A 14,658-nucleotide genomic window follows, 5' to 3' on the forward strand; every position below is an offset into this window, starting at 1 on the left:
TGCATGCACTGGGGCGTAATCAGGCCCGGATCAGCCTGTGCGATGACAGTGCGCAGAAACAAGAAAACAAAAGGCGGGGGAGAGGGCTGGGACCTAGCTCCCCGGCAACCTCAGAGGCCAATCGTAGCAAGATCCGGAATTAAGAAACGTGGACTTTTGCTTCACTTCCTTATTGTAAACACAAAACTACTTCCTGGAGCGCAGGAGAAATCGGCAAAGGAATAAATCGATTAAAACAGAAACTGGTATCTCTGATTTTACCAAAGAAGTTGGAACTGAAAAATCTAGTCGGATCACAAAGGTGCCTGCGGGGATCATCGCATCCGTAAATCAAGGTAAGGATATTTGTATTATTATTTCGAAATGTATTTTATGTAACCAGGACCTTAAAGAGAGTTGTTTTCAAAGTCATTTACGGGAAGAAAACCTGATTTTATGCATGTAAATGGCTTTTATTAAAGAACCTGGTTTTGCATATGCTTTTAGGCGCACAGAGGGAGATGTTGGAGCAGAATCAGCAATTAGATGCATCCTTTTTGATTTTATAAAGTATGCATGTACGCATGTAAGGTGTGCCCTCCGAAGCCAGTGCTTGTATGCATGGACTCTATGCTGGCTGTTTCAAAATAACCTAGAAGCTTGTGCAAACGTATAGGCAGTACCATAAAAACATAGGCTGTGAGAGAAGAGGTCGATCCAGTCTACCTAGTCTGCTGTCGTTGTAGTGCTGTAGACCACAGTTGATCGCTGGCAGGTGATGCGATGGGTGGAGGAAACTTAAAAGTTAAATTAGAATATGTACGTCAGCATGTTATTTATACCTGTCCTTTCCCCACAATAATGTGGACCAGAAAAATACAAAGTTAAATGAAATAAAGTCATGATAAAACATTTATTTTATTTATTTTTTATTTATTTAGAGTTTTTCTATACCGGCATTCGTGATTAAAAATCACATCATGCTGGTTTACAGATAACAGGGGGAGTGAGTCAAATAACAGAACATTAACAAGTGCGAAGGTCGTAAAGTTACATTAAAACAGGGTAAAGTCTAACTGTGGGAAAGAATTAGAGCAGGAAAACATAAAGAGAAATATAGGACCACAATAGTAACCATGATAATTACTCTCAGGCCGATTCAGTAAAAGTTGTGGGAGAGCGGGGGAGCGCGATTCAGGGGGAAAGAACATGCTAATTAGGGCCCGCGGTAAAAAGAGGTGCTAGGGACACTAGCGCGTCCCTAGCACCTCCTTTTTGACAGGAGCGGCTGCTGTCAGTGGGTTTGACAGCCAACGCTCAATTTTGCCGGCGTCGGTTCTGGAGCCCACTGTTCAGAAAACAGACGCCGGCAAAATTAAAATTATTATTATTTTTTTTTAATTTTGAGGCCTCCGACTTGATATCGCTATGATATTAAGTCGGAAGGTGTACAGAAAAGCAGTTTTTTCTGCTTTTCTGTACACTTTCCTGGTGCCGGCTGAAATTTCTGAAAGTAAAATGTGCAGCCAAGGGGCTTTCCTGGGGGGGGGGGGGAATAACTAATAGGGCTATCAACATGCATTTGCATGTTGCGGGCGCTATTAGTTTCGGGGGGGGGGGGGGGGTTGGACCACATTTTCAACGCGCTATTACCCCTTACTGTATAAGGGGTAAAGCTAGCACGTCAAACGCACGTCCAAACCCGGGCTGATGGTGCGCTCCACCGGCCCGAATGCAAGCAGATTCTCCCTTGACTTACTGCTCCGGCATACTTAAGCCAGCAGTGGTCACTCTGCTTCCTATACCACGACGTGAATGTTACTGTAGCACTACTAGGTATGCAGGCATACAAAAGCCCGTCCTTTCTTCAGTGAGCTTACAGTCTAGGCAAGACACACAAATAACTTTTTCTAGTAGTTGTTTCACTAATACAGCAAATTACATTTACCGTGAGAGGGCTGAGATCAGACAGAGTCCTTGACTTTTGGATTTAAAAGTAGACTTAAAGCAATAGGTCTTTAAGCAGGAGTTGAATATAGCCAGAAAGGGAGCGGCATTTTTGCATGTATTGGCTTCACTTTAAACCAACCTGTTTAGTAAAAATCCTTAACGTTTATACCGCCTTGGACAAAATTCCTCCTAAATTGGGCTCTATTATTATAAAGTTGATGCTGGCTGTGGCGTGTTATGTTAACACACGTTGTGCCCAGGCCAGTGCACCACGTCGTGCACGGACGTTGCACTTTCTTCAGTGTTTCCTAATAAGAGCAAGTGACGACAGGATTGGTTGTTCTCAGACCCAGGATGGAGGAGGGCCAGAGACGCCTGCTGCAGCAGAACCGGGTGCGGCTGGTGAAGGATCTGAAAGTTGCCCCACTCTGGGACCTGTTGCTACAAAAGGACATCTTTTCTCAGGACATGATCGAAGAAATCCAGGTAGGAGTAATGAGCCACAGTCTCCTGAAAATTGTGGCGGGGCAGGGATAGCGAAGAATTAGTGCTTCTCCCCTAGGAAATGCGCCAAACCAGCCTCCAAGCAAACCCCCCTATCCCTTCTTGGTACCTGGGTCCTCTGATCGGTGGGTGAGAATTCATCATGGGCAGCGGGTATTCGCAGCGATCCAAGGATCCCCTGGGGGTTATAGTGAAGGGAAGTGCTTTTTATTTGTGGATCCGAGGTTGCCATTTCACCGACTGGCGTGTCAGAAGCTTGTGTCTGCTCGTGCAGCCTTTGCACGGCACGCTGTGGTACGCAGAACAACGTGATTGCACCCGAGTGTTTATTTGAAAAGAAATGTTGAACTGAACGGTCCGCTTCTTCCCATCGCAGCGGGGAGAGGCTTTGGGGGAGGAAAGTGTATTTGGCACCTATCAAAACATGAGAGAGGCCATATTCACGGCCACTTAAATTTGCAGATAGTGATTTACGTCTGGAAATTGGGTGCCCGGGATTCATCCTGCCTTGCCCACAGCTGAAAGTTTGCCCACCCTAGCACAGCTCTCCTGCTTTTAACTCCAGGAAGCGGAGGTGCTCTGGGGGAGCAATTTGATGTTGGTTTTTCCAACACCCGGAAAGCTCCTGCTCAGAAAACAGATGCAAACGTCTGCTGGCACTTTGAACCCACGGCAAGCTTCAAAGCAAACATCCCTGGGGTTGTGTTCATTCTGAAAACTGCTGCTAACTTAAAACAGATAAGAAAAGAATCGTGCTAGGCACAGGAAGCGTGACCAGATAAATGTGTAGGTACTGGCATTGTAAAATAGGCAAATAGATCTTATGCAGGTTTTTCATGGGTATCCTCTTACTAGGACTCCCAAGCACATCGATAAGACCACTCCAGATACTTCAAAATACTGCAGCCAGAATACTGACGGGGAAAAAAGAGGAGGGACCATATAACCGAAACTCTAGCAGACTTACATTGGATACCCATCGAATACAGGATAAAATACAAAGCCTTATGCACCATACACAAACTAATATATGATAAAGAAGCAGACTGGCTAAACATAGCCTTACGAGTACCCGTTCCACAAAGAAACCTCCGCTCAGCAAACAAAGCACTACTAACAATCCCTTCAGTAAAGTCAGCAAAATTAACCCAAGTGAGAGAAAGGGCTTTATCATTGGCTGGGCCCATACTATGGAACACGATGCCCCCTGAACTCAGATTACAGAATAATCTCAAAACTTTTAAGAAAAATGTAAAAACATGGCTCTTTAAAAAAGCCTTCACTAAAGAGTGTGGAGGGTAGAGAATGAAAGTACAGAGTAATGCAGATGAGAATGAATTTAATCAATCCTACATTGAAGAAGTAATATCTCAAAGAGATAGTAACTCAATAATATACCTGGACTTGACCAACATTACTCAAATAATGATTTTATTTATGAAATTGTAACCGAACTTTATTGGCACCTGTTAGAACGTATGATATCCTAGATTTACTAACCTTAGTCTATGTGCCTATTTGTAAACCGTTGCGATGGTATATAACTTAGCGACGGTATAGAAAAGATGTTAAATAAATAAATAAAATAAAATCCTAAAAACCCGACTGGCTGGGAGAGAGCGGGTTCCCCGAGACGGCTGTACCCAGAAACCACCCTCACAGGGCTTGGAGATGTCTTTCCTGGAAGACAGTTATTAGAACTCTTTAGTCCTAGCAGGATCTGTTTCAGCAAACTGTTAGTAACATAGTGAACGACGGCAGATAAAGACCAAAAACAGCCATCCAGTCTGCCCAGCAGGCACCACCTGAAGCTCTCCATCCCATAATTGGGGTGTTTTGGGGTTTTTTTGTTTTTGTTTTTTTTTTGTAACCACAAACTCTGGGGGGGGATCCAGGGCTCTCCAGCCACAAAGGGTCTCGCATGATGGCCCCAGAGTCAGGTGAAGCCCGACTCTGAGGTCCATTAAAAAAGAAATAGCATTTTTGGTCCATTAAAAAAGAAATAGCACCCAACCCATTAGAAATACCAGCACGGCCTAATTAAAACCATATTAATGCGCCCAGATCAGTGCTTCCCCTGTTCATAGTGTCCTGATGTTTGCATATGAATCCAGCGCCTCTTGCTCACTTGGATTAAATGGAGTCCTCTTCCCTTCCCTCTGGAGGAGCCCCCTGTGCTGGTTTGTGTAGTGCTAAGAAGTGGATTCTTGACCGGGACATTGCTTCTTTCTTTCATCTTCGTCATCGTTGCATTGTTTATGTATTTATTTGGGCTCTGTTGTTCCTCCGCTCTCCTTTTTCTCGCGGCTCAGTCAGAGCCAGGGCTGAGATTCTGACGCCGCTGAGCCTTTTCTCACCCCTGGTTTAGTAGCCCCCCTCCCCCACTGTTCCCAGTCTGGCCATCGTAGCAGGAACGCTGTAGGATGGGCTCTAAATCCGGCCACCAAGGGTCACTCCTAAAGTGTGACTACCAGCTCCCTCCTGCCCCAGGGGATGTGAACGCTGCCTCCGCAGCATGCCCAGCCCCAGCTGACCCGAGGTGAAGATCAAACCAGGGCCCCTTCCGCACATAGTTCCGTTCCAGCGATGCTTTTTATTTTTTTGCCCACTTTTGAAAGGAAAAGGCAGCTTTTGAGATCACTACACGCGTGTGTCCTGTGCACATCAAATTTTCAGAACATGTCTGGGAGACATAAGGCCGTTTAATGGAAGGGGGAGGCGGAGCAGGGAGAACAGCTTCAGATCCACATGCACATCCCTGGAAGTAGCTTTTTTTTTTTCTTATGATATCTTTATTCATTTTATGAATGCAAACATATAGAACATTACATACATGCTGGCTGAAGGTAAGCTGCTTTTTTTTTTTGTTAAAGAAATAGACATTTAATATTTAAAAATATGAATGCCTAACAACCAAGTACAGGGAAACAGAACAACCTGAGAGAAGCATACAAAAGTAAGGGATATGTAACAAGAAGAACATCTCTTGTTTGGTCGTGAAGGACGGTGCTTTTGCAGATCTGAATAGGAAAGGCGTTCCCCAGGGGAGAAGACCCCCATAGAGGAAACTCTGCATCAGTTTACTGCCATGCGGGGAATGAATGTCTTTTTACATAAGTGCTTTAAATAAGTTGGTGAGCATCTTAGAAGGTGCTGGTAGTTCTTAAAGATGGCGTAGTACATGAGATTTCAAGAACAGATGTGAGGTCTTGAAAGTGCATATACCTTTTTTGGCAGTCCTTTAAAAAAAAAAAAAAAATAGCCCCACCAACCAAGACTTCAGTTTTCTCCAGGATCAACACAGCTACTGGAACTGCACTAAGTGAGAGAGAGAGAGAGTTTGCATTCCGGGAATCTGTGAATTTCTCACCCTCTCTCCCCCCCCCCCCTCACAGAGCGCCGGCACCCGTCGAGACCAGGCCAGGCAACTGGTCACAGATCTGCAGACGCGAGGCAGGTCAGCCTTTCCTCTCTTCGTGGCCTGCCTGGAGGAGAGTGGACAGGCCGAGCTCGCAGCCGTGCTCAGGGAGGGATGCAGAAAGGCAGCAGTGGAGCCACGTCACATAAGTCCAGTTGAAATGCCCTCACCTGCTAGGAAGGGAGGTTAGTACGAATCTGGTCCACTTCCCTCCATCATGAACAGGGGCAGCTATAGACTGAATGCTGGGGGACAAAGAAGTGCTGCAGGGCCAGGTGCTAGGCTGCTGAGCAGGGGATTAGGTTCAATTTGTTTAGCCCCTGTTGTGCAGAGGATCCGTCACCATTGTTGTGCTTGGTTAATGAGCATGCAGCATTGCAACTAAGAGCAGCACCGCTGTTACGGGATGGTTTCTTGGATATAATATTAGGTTGCATTTTCTTCCAAATTTGATTTCTAGAGCACACAGGATAAACGACTTGGTTTTCCATGTCCTTTGTTCAGCAGTACCTGCTTCTCTCAAGCTATTACTGGGTATGGAGAGGGGGGCTCCTCCTGAAGGATCAGACTTTACACACCTGCCAGTCCCAAGCCTGTATCACCTTCTGTCCTTAAACCCGCCCTGCAAAGAGAGCAGAAGCTAAATATAAAGCAAAAATGGTTCCGTGCCGTTGGGGCTTTTCTTAACGGGCGAGATCGTCTTGATTGGTCCACGCCTGACAAATCCATTATTCTGACCCCTCCGAGAAATTCCCCCAGAACACTTTACAGCTCTTCCTCCAATAAATCCATAAGATGTGTTGACAAGGAGAATTAGAGCTGGATTTTTAAATCCTCTCTCTCTTTGTATATATTCACGCCAAGGAAATCTAATCAGCTCCTGGCCGGCCGCCATAATTCAGCATCTGCTGGGGGTCTCCGTTTGAAGACCTCCCCAACCAGCAAAGAAACCAAACAAGAGCATTTTTATTGGAAACCACATCATTTTCAGGAAAATGGTGCCGAATCCAATGCTTTCATTTTACAGATGAGCAAATGCCCAGAAGGCTGGTAATTTCCCACCAAGTCACTGCGAAAGGAGACCAAGATGAACCACACGGTCCCCAGACTCCAGGTATGCAGTTTTGTAAATTCTATTTTGAAGTTTACACAGTGGAGTTTTTTTGTTGTGTTTTTTTTTTAATACAAAGGCACTGTGTTATAGAGTGATGATAAATTTGGAGTCAAGAAGGCTGGAAGATCACGAGAGAAAAGAGGGAGAAGGGGCAGGATCGCTCGTGTAGAGAGCGTAAATGAAATGTTTTTTATTATCAGATTTTATAAAGACCTTTCTAGTAAACAGGTACAAAGAAAGGCGACCAAAATGATAAGGGGAAGGGAACAGCTCCCCTATGAGGAAAGGCTGAAGAGGTTAGAGCTGTTCAGCTTGGAGAAGAGACGGCTGAGGGGGGATATGATAGAGGTGTTTAAGATCATGAGAGGTCTTGAACAAGTAGATGTGACTCGGTTATTCACTTTTTGAGATAATAGGACTAGCGGCACTCCATGAAGTTAGCAAGTTGCACATTTAAAACAAATCGGACAAAATAGTTTTCCGCTCAACAAACAATTGAGCTCTGGAATTCATTGCCAGAGGATGTAGTTAGTGCAGGTAGTGTAGCTGGGTTTAAAAGAAGGTTTGGATAAGTCCGGGAGGAGAAGTCCATAAATTGCTATTAATGAAGCTGAGTTAGGAAATAGCCACTGCTATTGCTGGCATGAGTAGCATGGGATCTATTTTAATGTTTGGGTACTTGCCAGGTACTTGTAATCTGGTTTGGCCTCTCTTGGAAACAGGATGCTGGGCTTGGTGGACCCTCAGTCTGACCCAGTAAGGCAACTTCTTATGTTCTTATGTAAAATAAAACCAACTGAAGTACTGTCCACATAAAATTAACAATTCAAAAGCAGGCTGAGCCTGGATGCCATGCCTGAAGAAGGGTAATATGGCGAGTGAGCAGACTTCGAAGTGGAGATGGCAGGGAAATGGGAAGTCCACTAGACTGGATCTTTATCATGAAGAGGCGACGAGGCCGGGGACTGGAACGGGATATCTGAAACTGCATCCCTGTGGCACGGAGCAAGGTGGTGGAGGAGGGGGGAGGTGCGTGAAGGGAGGGATGAATTGAACCGAGATGAGGAAGGAATGATGGACCGACGATGTTGAAGGTCTGCTGGAAGATCGAAGAGGAGAAGGCAGCGTAGACCATAGGATAGTGAGGGGAGACTTGGTGTCCGTCATGAAGAGCTGTTTCAGTGCCATGAGAGGAGCAGGAGGAGGGAGAAACGTTGAGCAGCCATAGCGTCCACCTAGTAAGTTAGGAGTGGAAGCAGGGAGAAGCAGATGGAGGGGGGGAAGGAGATGCGAGTCCAGAACGGTGCTAGAGGATTTGGAGAAGATGGTAGTGGAAGAGAGGATTTTTATGGTGCAAGTGTAGTCCGGAAGATAATACTTCCCCCTACTCCAAAAGCGTGGATACGTAGCGCTAGGCCTTCCCTCTCCTGCTGCGCGCACCAGCGTCTTACCCGGCGGCACGCAGCAGGACATTCACAGGCCGTGTCCGCTTCTTACCGAAAGGCTGGCTGCATCGTCGGTGAGTGGCACCTGCGCATGGCGCTCCGCCAGATCTCATGAGGAATAACAGAAATGGGCGTGTCTGATTCCATACAGAATAAATAGTTGTGCGGGGGGGGGGGGGGGGGGGGGGGGAGCGATGAGGAATTTCTGCAGTGGGAAGGGGGGGGCCCTGAGCGCTGCCGTGCCGGGAAGAGGCCACCAGCTTGCGCTTACAGCGGGGGCACGTGAAAGAGCCAGACCTGGTGACGGACGACCGCTCCTTTTCACTCTCTCTTCTCCCCCCCCCCCCCTTCTCTCCGTTTCCATCCGTCTCTCATCAGGTTCCACGCGTTCTGGAGAAAACAGGACCGGAGAATGCAAAAGGAACTGCGATAAGGTGATGCTGCTCATTTTTGTTTGTTTGTTTAATGTTTCTTTGTCTGAGATGCATTACCTGCCGTGCTTTTCCGGGGCTTACGACGGTAGAGGCGGCAGGAGAACTGGTGGCTGAGGCGGAGCTGGAGCTGCGGCAGCGAGAGCTCGGCCTCTTGCACGTAGGCGTCCTTGCAGAGGTGACCACTTGCAAAAAGCCCCTTTGTGTCTCTCGGCGTCTCCTTAGAAAGCAGACGTTATCTGAAAGGACCGCAGCCTTTTCCTGCAGGTTCACGGGCTCCTCGGACAGTTCTGCGCTTGATGCCTAGGGTTATGGGTCTCTCTGCTTTGGCTTCTCGCAGGGGCAGCCGCTCTGCCACCGGAAGTAGCCCCGGTAGCCACTTCACTGAATAGGGACAGCTGGCCGACGCGGTGTTGGGAGTGGGACGGACGGACTGCCAGCTATCCAAATGCCTAAATGCAGCTGGTGGGGGTGGGGGTGAGTCCGTCGCTGAGCTCTTGTAGATCCTCCCATAATCCTCTCTCCTGCTCAGTCCCTCGGATTAGAAGCTTAATCTGGGTTTGGGTCCTGACTTTCTTCTGCCCGATCCCTTTGGTTAGGACTATATCTTGTCCGCAGACCCTTGCGGCCTCTGTCTCATCATCAACAACGTGGATTTCCTGGAGCACTGCAACCTCTCCCGCCGGGAGGGCTCCGATGTGGACTGCGAAAAGCTGCAGAGGCGCTTCCGGTCTTTTCGTTTTCAAGTGCAGGTCCGGCGGAACCTGAAAGGCAAGGTAAGTGGTTCTGGCGCCCAGGGCTCTCGCCTCCCCCGCCACCCGGCCCTGCCGCTCGCCGTCCATCATCCCCCCCCCCCCCCTGCCCTCCCACCCTTCTTGCTCTCCCCATCGTGGGTGATGCTCTGCTTTCCCTTGCGCCCCGCAGGAAATCCACGGGGAGCTGCAGAGGCTGGCGGGGACGGATCACAGCCACCTGGATTGCTGCTTGGTGGTCATCCTCTCTCACGGCTGCGAGGTAGGAGGCGGGGGCGCTGCGACCGCTGCTCTGACTCGTGGAGGCCCCGCTGCGTCCTCTGCCGGGGTTAGCAGCTGATCTTTCCCCACTTATCCCATCCTTCGGTATCTGTTTTGCACTCAAGCCACCGGCACTTAGAGTTGAATGCATCCTGTTCTCCAGGTCCGGCTCGCACATGTTACAGCAGCCATGTTGATCCTGCAGAGCGCTGGCTTCTTGATTGGTTTACACGTTTTTTGTTTTTTTTTTATAAAAACAATAATAAAGGCATTGTGGTGCATGAGATTTTGATCCCACACGGGCTCCTTCTTCACCGTCCATCGGTGAGGCTGAGATGGGGGCCTCCTTACCTCCCCCCCCCCCCCCCCCCAAAGCCCAGGGGGTTCCTGAGCTTCTCCCGTGGCGCAGGCACACACAACACTTCTCTCTCTCTTGTTGGGAAAACAAACCTGTGCTCAGAATAATCCTGCAAGGTTTGAAATACTCGTGGCTTGAAGAGTGGCACCGGGAGTTCGCCTCACCGTTTGAGGTGTGTTTGGATTTTATGGTATTCCCTATGAGGGTCACAAAGCTGGGTCTCTGCAGACTTAGACGAGTGATAGAAGCAGTGATCGGGGGGGGGGGGGGGCTGGTGGCAACCATAAAAACGGAGTAGGTGACCTCATGAATACCCAGCTTCAGACACAGTGGGGCAGAAGTCCAGTGACCAATGGCAGCCATAAAAACTGAGCTGGTCGCCCGATTTTCGTCCGTAGGTGGCCCAGTAACTCCCAAGTTTACGAGAAGTTTCTGCCTCTCGGGGATACAAGGAATTAGAACACGGAACGTGCCGGAACAAAACGCCATCAGCCTTTGTTCCAAGAACAGGGGAAATTCCAGGCTTCAGCTGTGCTGCCACCACTGGGCCCCGTTCATGTTTGAAGTTTGACGTATTGAGCACATTGAAAGTTAAGAATATGGGTGGGGGGTGTCCCTGGCATTCACGGACCGTGTGATATTTTTCAGGCTCGGCATATCCAGTTCCCCGGCGGTGTGTATGGGACGGATGGAGCGTCCATCCCAGTGGAGAAGATCGTGAAGTATTTTGATGGGTCCCAGTGTCCAAGTTTGCGCGGGAAGCCCAAACTTTTTATCATTCAGGCGTGTGGTGGAGGTAAATATTTTTGGGGAAAACACCTGAATTTGCTCTTTAATTCAGAGGGGAATTTTCAAAGGTAAATACCCAGGGGGGAAAAGACCCAACCGAAAATCGCCTTCTTTTGAAGGCGGCCAAAAGCAGCCGCCGGTTCCACGGTGCAGACGATCCTGTGGCTGAGTTTGGTTTCAGGGGAAGTTCAGTTTTTCACTCATGGCGAGCGGTCATTGGCCCCCCTCCCCCCCCCCCCCATGGCACGAATAGCAGGTGCAGTCATCTTTTAACGAATGTTCGCCGCATTTGCTCGTTTTCTGAGATAAACGAGGCAGGTGCTTTAGCTTTGAAAACTTGCGTAAAGTACACACATTAAAAAAAAAAATGCCCACCCGGTTTGCAGCTGCACAAACTAGTTGGAAATTGCCCTCTTATTTTCTTTATTTTAAGTCACCGTTTCTTCAGTGCTAATCTTGTACACTGAGGCTTCCAAGTAGCACAATTGAGTCTCAGGCTGGTGATGCCGTTTTCAATAGGAGAGCATTTTAATCATGAGTAATGCCTGAGGCAACATTGGTTGGAGACGTCGCCGAACAGAAGTGAAAGGCATTATGAGCAAGTACATCCTCGGGGATTTTCAGCTGAAAGTCCCAGTAAGAGTGTCATATATATATATATGTATAAACCTGCACTAGCTTGCATTAAGCACTACTACATTTCGATAATCCTGTACCCTAATATCCAGTGTTATTCACATTTTAGAAAAAAATATTAAACTTAAAAAAAAATGGATGCAACGCCTAGTGTGGGAAAAGCACCGAATCCCACATCGGTGCAGTATGATTCCAAGCCGAAAGCAAGGAGAATCCCCCAAAATCAGACAGTGGCCGTGGTTTGGCATCCCTCTGCCTGTTTCGAGAATCCCAGGTCTTGGCGGACACCAAAGGCACCTCCCAGTGTAAACACCACTAAATTTCCACGCCACAAAAAAAAATGAGCAAGTCTGTTACACATCCATCTCAAACAAAGTTCCTAAGGATGAGAGCCAGTGCCCTCTGTTATGAAGCAGATCGGTCCAGCCCTAGAGATTCTGTGCTGTGGGGCCCGTCAGTGTATTTTTCTGGGAATCTCTGTTTGAGCTGTTTTGTATCTAACGAATAGCTCTTGGTCTTTGCAGATCAAAAGGACAAGGGCTTTGAGTTGCATTTGGATGCAGAGGCTCCAGCTGGCAGACATCTGGGGGATCCTGTACGGTCTGACAGACCTCTGGGAGATCCTGTACGGTCTGACAGACATCTGGGAGATCCTGTACAGTCTGACAGACATCTGGGAGATCCTGTACGGTCTGACAGACCTCTGGGGGATCCTGTACGGTCTGACAGACCTCTGGGAGATCCTGTACAGTCTGACAGACATCTGGGGGATCCTGTACAGTCTGACGCAACTCCCTTTAGCCTGCCTGCTGAAGGCTTTGACCAGCTTGATGCGGTAGCCAGCCTGCCCACTCCCAGTGACATCTTGGTGGCCTACTCCACCTTTCCAGGTAGGCCGAAGTGGAAGTTAGGATGTAGTTCTGTGTTCAGGAGATATCTGAAGCCTGCACAGCCACAGACCTTGGCCTGATCGCTGGCTTTTTGGTTTTGTTTTTTTCCCTCCAGGATTTGTGTCCTGGAGGAATAAGCAGACAGGCACTTGGTACGTGGAGACGCTGGACAGTATTCTGGGGCAGCACGCTGCATCTGATGACCTGCAGACGCTCCTTGTAATGGTAACAGCTTTCTTTTGATTCATCTCTCGTATGACCTGGGTTGATCACTAAATTTTGCCATTTCACCTGTGGCCGTCTGTGCTCTCATAAAATAAACTGGCGACCCTCTTATTCTACCTTCTCACTAAAAACTGCTCGTGTCTTGTGCAGTCTTTATATTTGAGGCTTCACCCAGCCATGCACAGGTAGAAGGAGACTTTTACTGATCTACTCAAGCCCAGACCTGAAGATGTTCTTGAGTGTACCAGGATTTTCAGGTACATGTACTTATCATTAGCATTGATTTTTTTAAAGTATTTTTTGGTTTTTTTTCCCTACTTTAATTATATCCAGGTAGCTAATGAAGTGTCGGCAAAGGGCGTGTACAAACAGATTCCCGGGTACTTCAATTACCTTCGAAAGCGTTTTTTCTTTAAAACAAGCTGAAGATCAGCTCTGCGAGGAGTCTGCTGTCAGCACCTGTCTCATTGCGGCTGATTTGGATGACTTTACCATTTCTGATGGGAGAGGCGCAGCTGTGCACCTGGAATGGCATGGGGGAGGGGAAACTAAGCTTTTTTTTTTTTTTACAAAGCTTTCACTTACAGACAGCCTCTTGCACCACAATGGTCATTTCATGTGGTCTGCCAGGTTTACGGCATGGCCAGACCTCTGGCAAGTGCGTTTCCGACTCTCTCTAAAACAGGGACCCTTTCCTGTGGCAGCAGCTGGGAAGTGAAAAGGTTCTGCTCAGGCTGCCTGGATGACAGACTAAACGCAAATCGCTGTTCTCCTGCTCCTCGAGGAAGTCTGATCGCACATTCACGGCACAGCAAAGCTGCGTTCTGTATGCAGAGCGTAGAAAAACATGTTTTTTTTAATGAATATCTGTGAATTGAATGTTATGATTGATGTGCATTTACTATTGTTTATGATAATAGTAATCTTTACTCTGTGCACAGTTTCCACGACACATTAAAAAAATTGATCAGGGAACGTGGTTGCATGATAATTGGCCCCTTTTGGGGCATACCAGGTCAAAAAGAAATACGATAACTTTATCATATGTGGCAACTCAAGTTCTCTACATTAATAGTGGGGGTGAAAGGGAAATAGAACCTAAGGTTACTAAGAGCCAAGAGAAACAGATAAGTATGAGAAAAAAGAAGTGTGAAGCTTGCTGGGTAGACTGGATGGGTTGTTTTGTCTTCTTCTGCCGTCATTTCTATGTTTCTAAGTTTTATAGTAACATAATAAATGACGACAAAGACCACCATGGACCATCCAGTCAGCCTGGTAAATTGCTTAGGGTAGAGTAACTGCCACCCCAGGCAGAAATGTTACCCCGTGGTGCCGTTATGGAGGGACTACCATGTGTCTGATTGGTGGAACCAGAGATCCCTGTCTTTTCTGTATGTGTGCAGGATTCCCTCGTTTTCCGTCCTTTTCTAAAAATATAAATGATAGGTTTTGGGGGTGGTTACCTAATCCTAAATTTCTGTGTTGACAGAGCAGGGAGGAGCATGAACAGAAGACTAGAAAAAAAAAATGGTAGTTTTTCTCAAAAAAGCCAGTACAGTACGCAGCTACAGCTTCTCCCATACACCAGTAACTGTGTTTCTAGCGCATGAAGCTGATAACGAACCTCCTGCAGGCTGGAAGAGCTCATGTCCCCCCTTCAGAAAAGCAAGCTCCTTTGATTTGCACCAATTATCTATTACTCTATTAGGAAAATGTCATTAATGCTTTGGCCTGATTTTTAATTAGGGAAATTCACTAAAACTTGAAATGTTGATTTAAAAAAATACCTTTTTTGCATGTATTTTTTAATAAGAATTTAGGAGAGGGGGGGGGGGGAAATTCAGTATCCAGTTTTCTCTGCTCCTTACAAATCTTGGAAAATCAGGCATGTCTGTATTTTCCAGGG

The 14,658-nt window shown here is 47.3% G+C and overlaps 1 protein-coding gene across 1 annotated transcript; it reads left to right on the top strand.

The window, feature by feature from the left end:
• Positions 1–28: 28 nt before the first annotated feature.
• On the top strand, positions 29–13,724 carry CASP9 (caspase 9). Its single transcript, XM_029578928.1, has 11 exons — positions 29–335; positions 2,277–2,415; positions 5,829–6,036; positions 6,879–6,965; positions 8,789–8,844; positions 9,441–9,617; positions 9,766–9,855; positions 10,861–11,008; positions 12,162–12,527; positions 12,643–12,752; positions 13,086–13,724. The coding sequence occupies exons 2-11, from the start codon at positions 2,284–2,286 to the stop codon at positions 13,176–13,178; spliced, it is 1,467 nt and encodes a 488-aa protein (XP_029434788.1). The 5' UTR covers positions 29–335; positions 2,277–2,283; the 3' UTR covers positions 13,179–13,724.
• Positions 13,725–14,658: the final 934 nt, after the last annotated feature.

Source organism: Rhinatrema bivittatum, chromosome 15, assembly GCF_901001135.1.
Source record: "Rhinatrema bivittatum chromosome 15, aRhiBiv1.1, whole genome shotgun sequence".
Classification (NCBI taxonomy): domain Eukaryota; kingdom Metazoa; phylum Chordata; class Amphibia; order Gymnophiona; family Rhinatrematidae; genus Rhinatrema; species Rhinatrema bivittatum.

Bases quoted from the DNA above. Each gene is read 5' to 3' on its own strand.
- CASP9 (XM_029578928.1), top strand. From the start codon at position 2,284: ATGGAGGAGGGCCAGAGACGCCTGCTGCAGCAGAACCGGGTGCGGCTG. The intron at 8,845-9,440 runs GTGATGCTGCTC...CCCTTTGGTTAG, and splicing joins GCAAAAGGAACTGCGATAAG to GACTATATCTTGTCCGCAGA. The intron at 9,618-9,765 runs GTAAGTGGTTCT...TGCGCCCCGCAG, and splicing joins GGCGGAACCTGAAAGGCAAG to GAAATCCACGGGGAGCTGCA.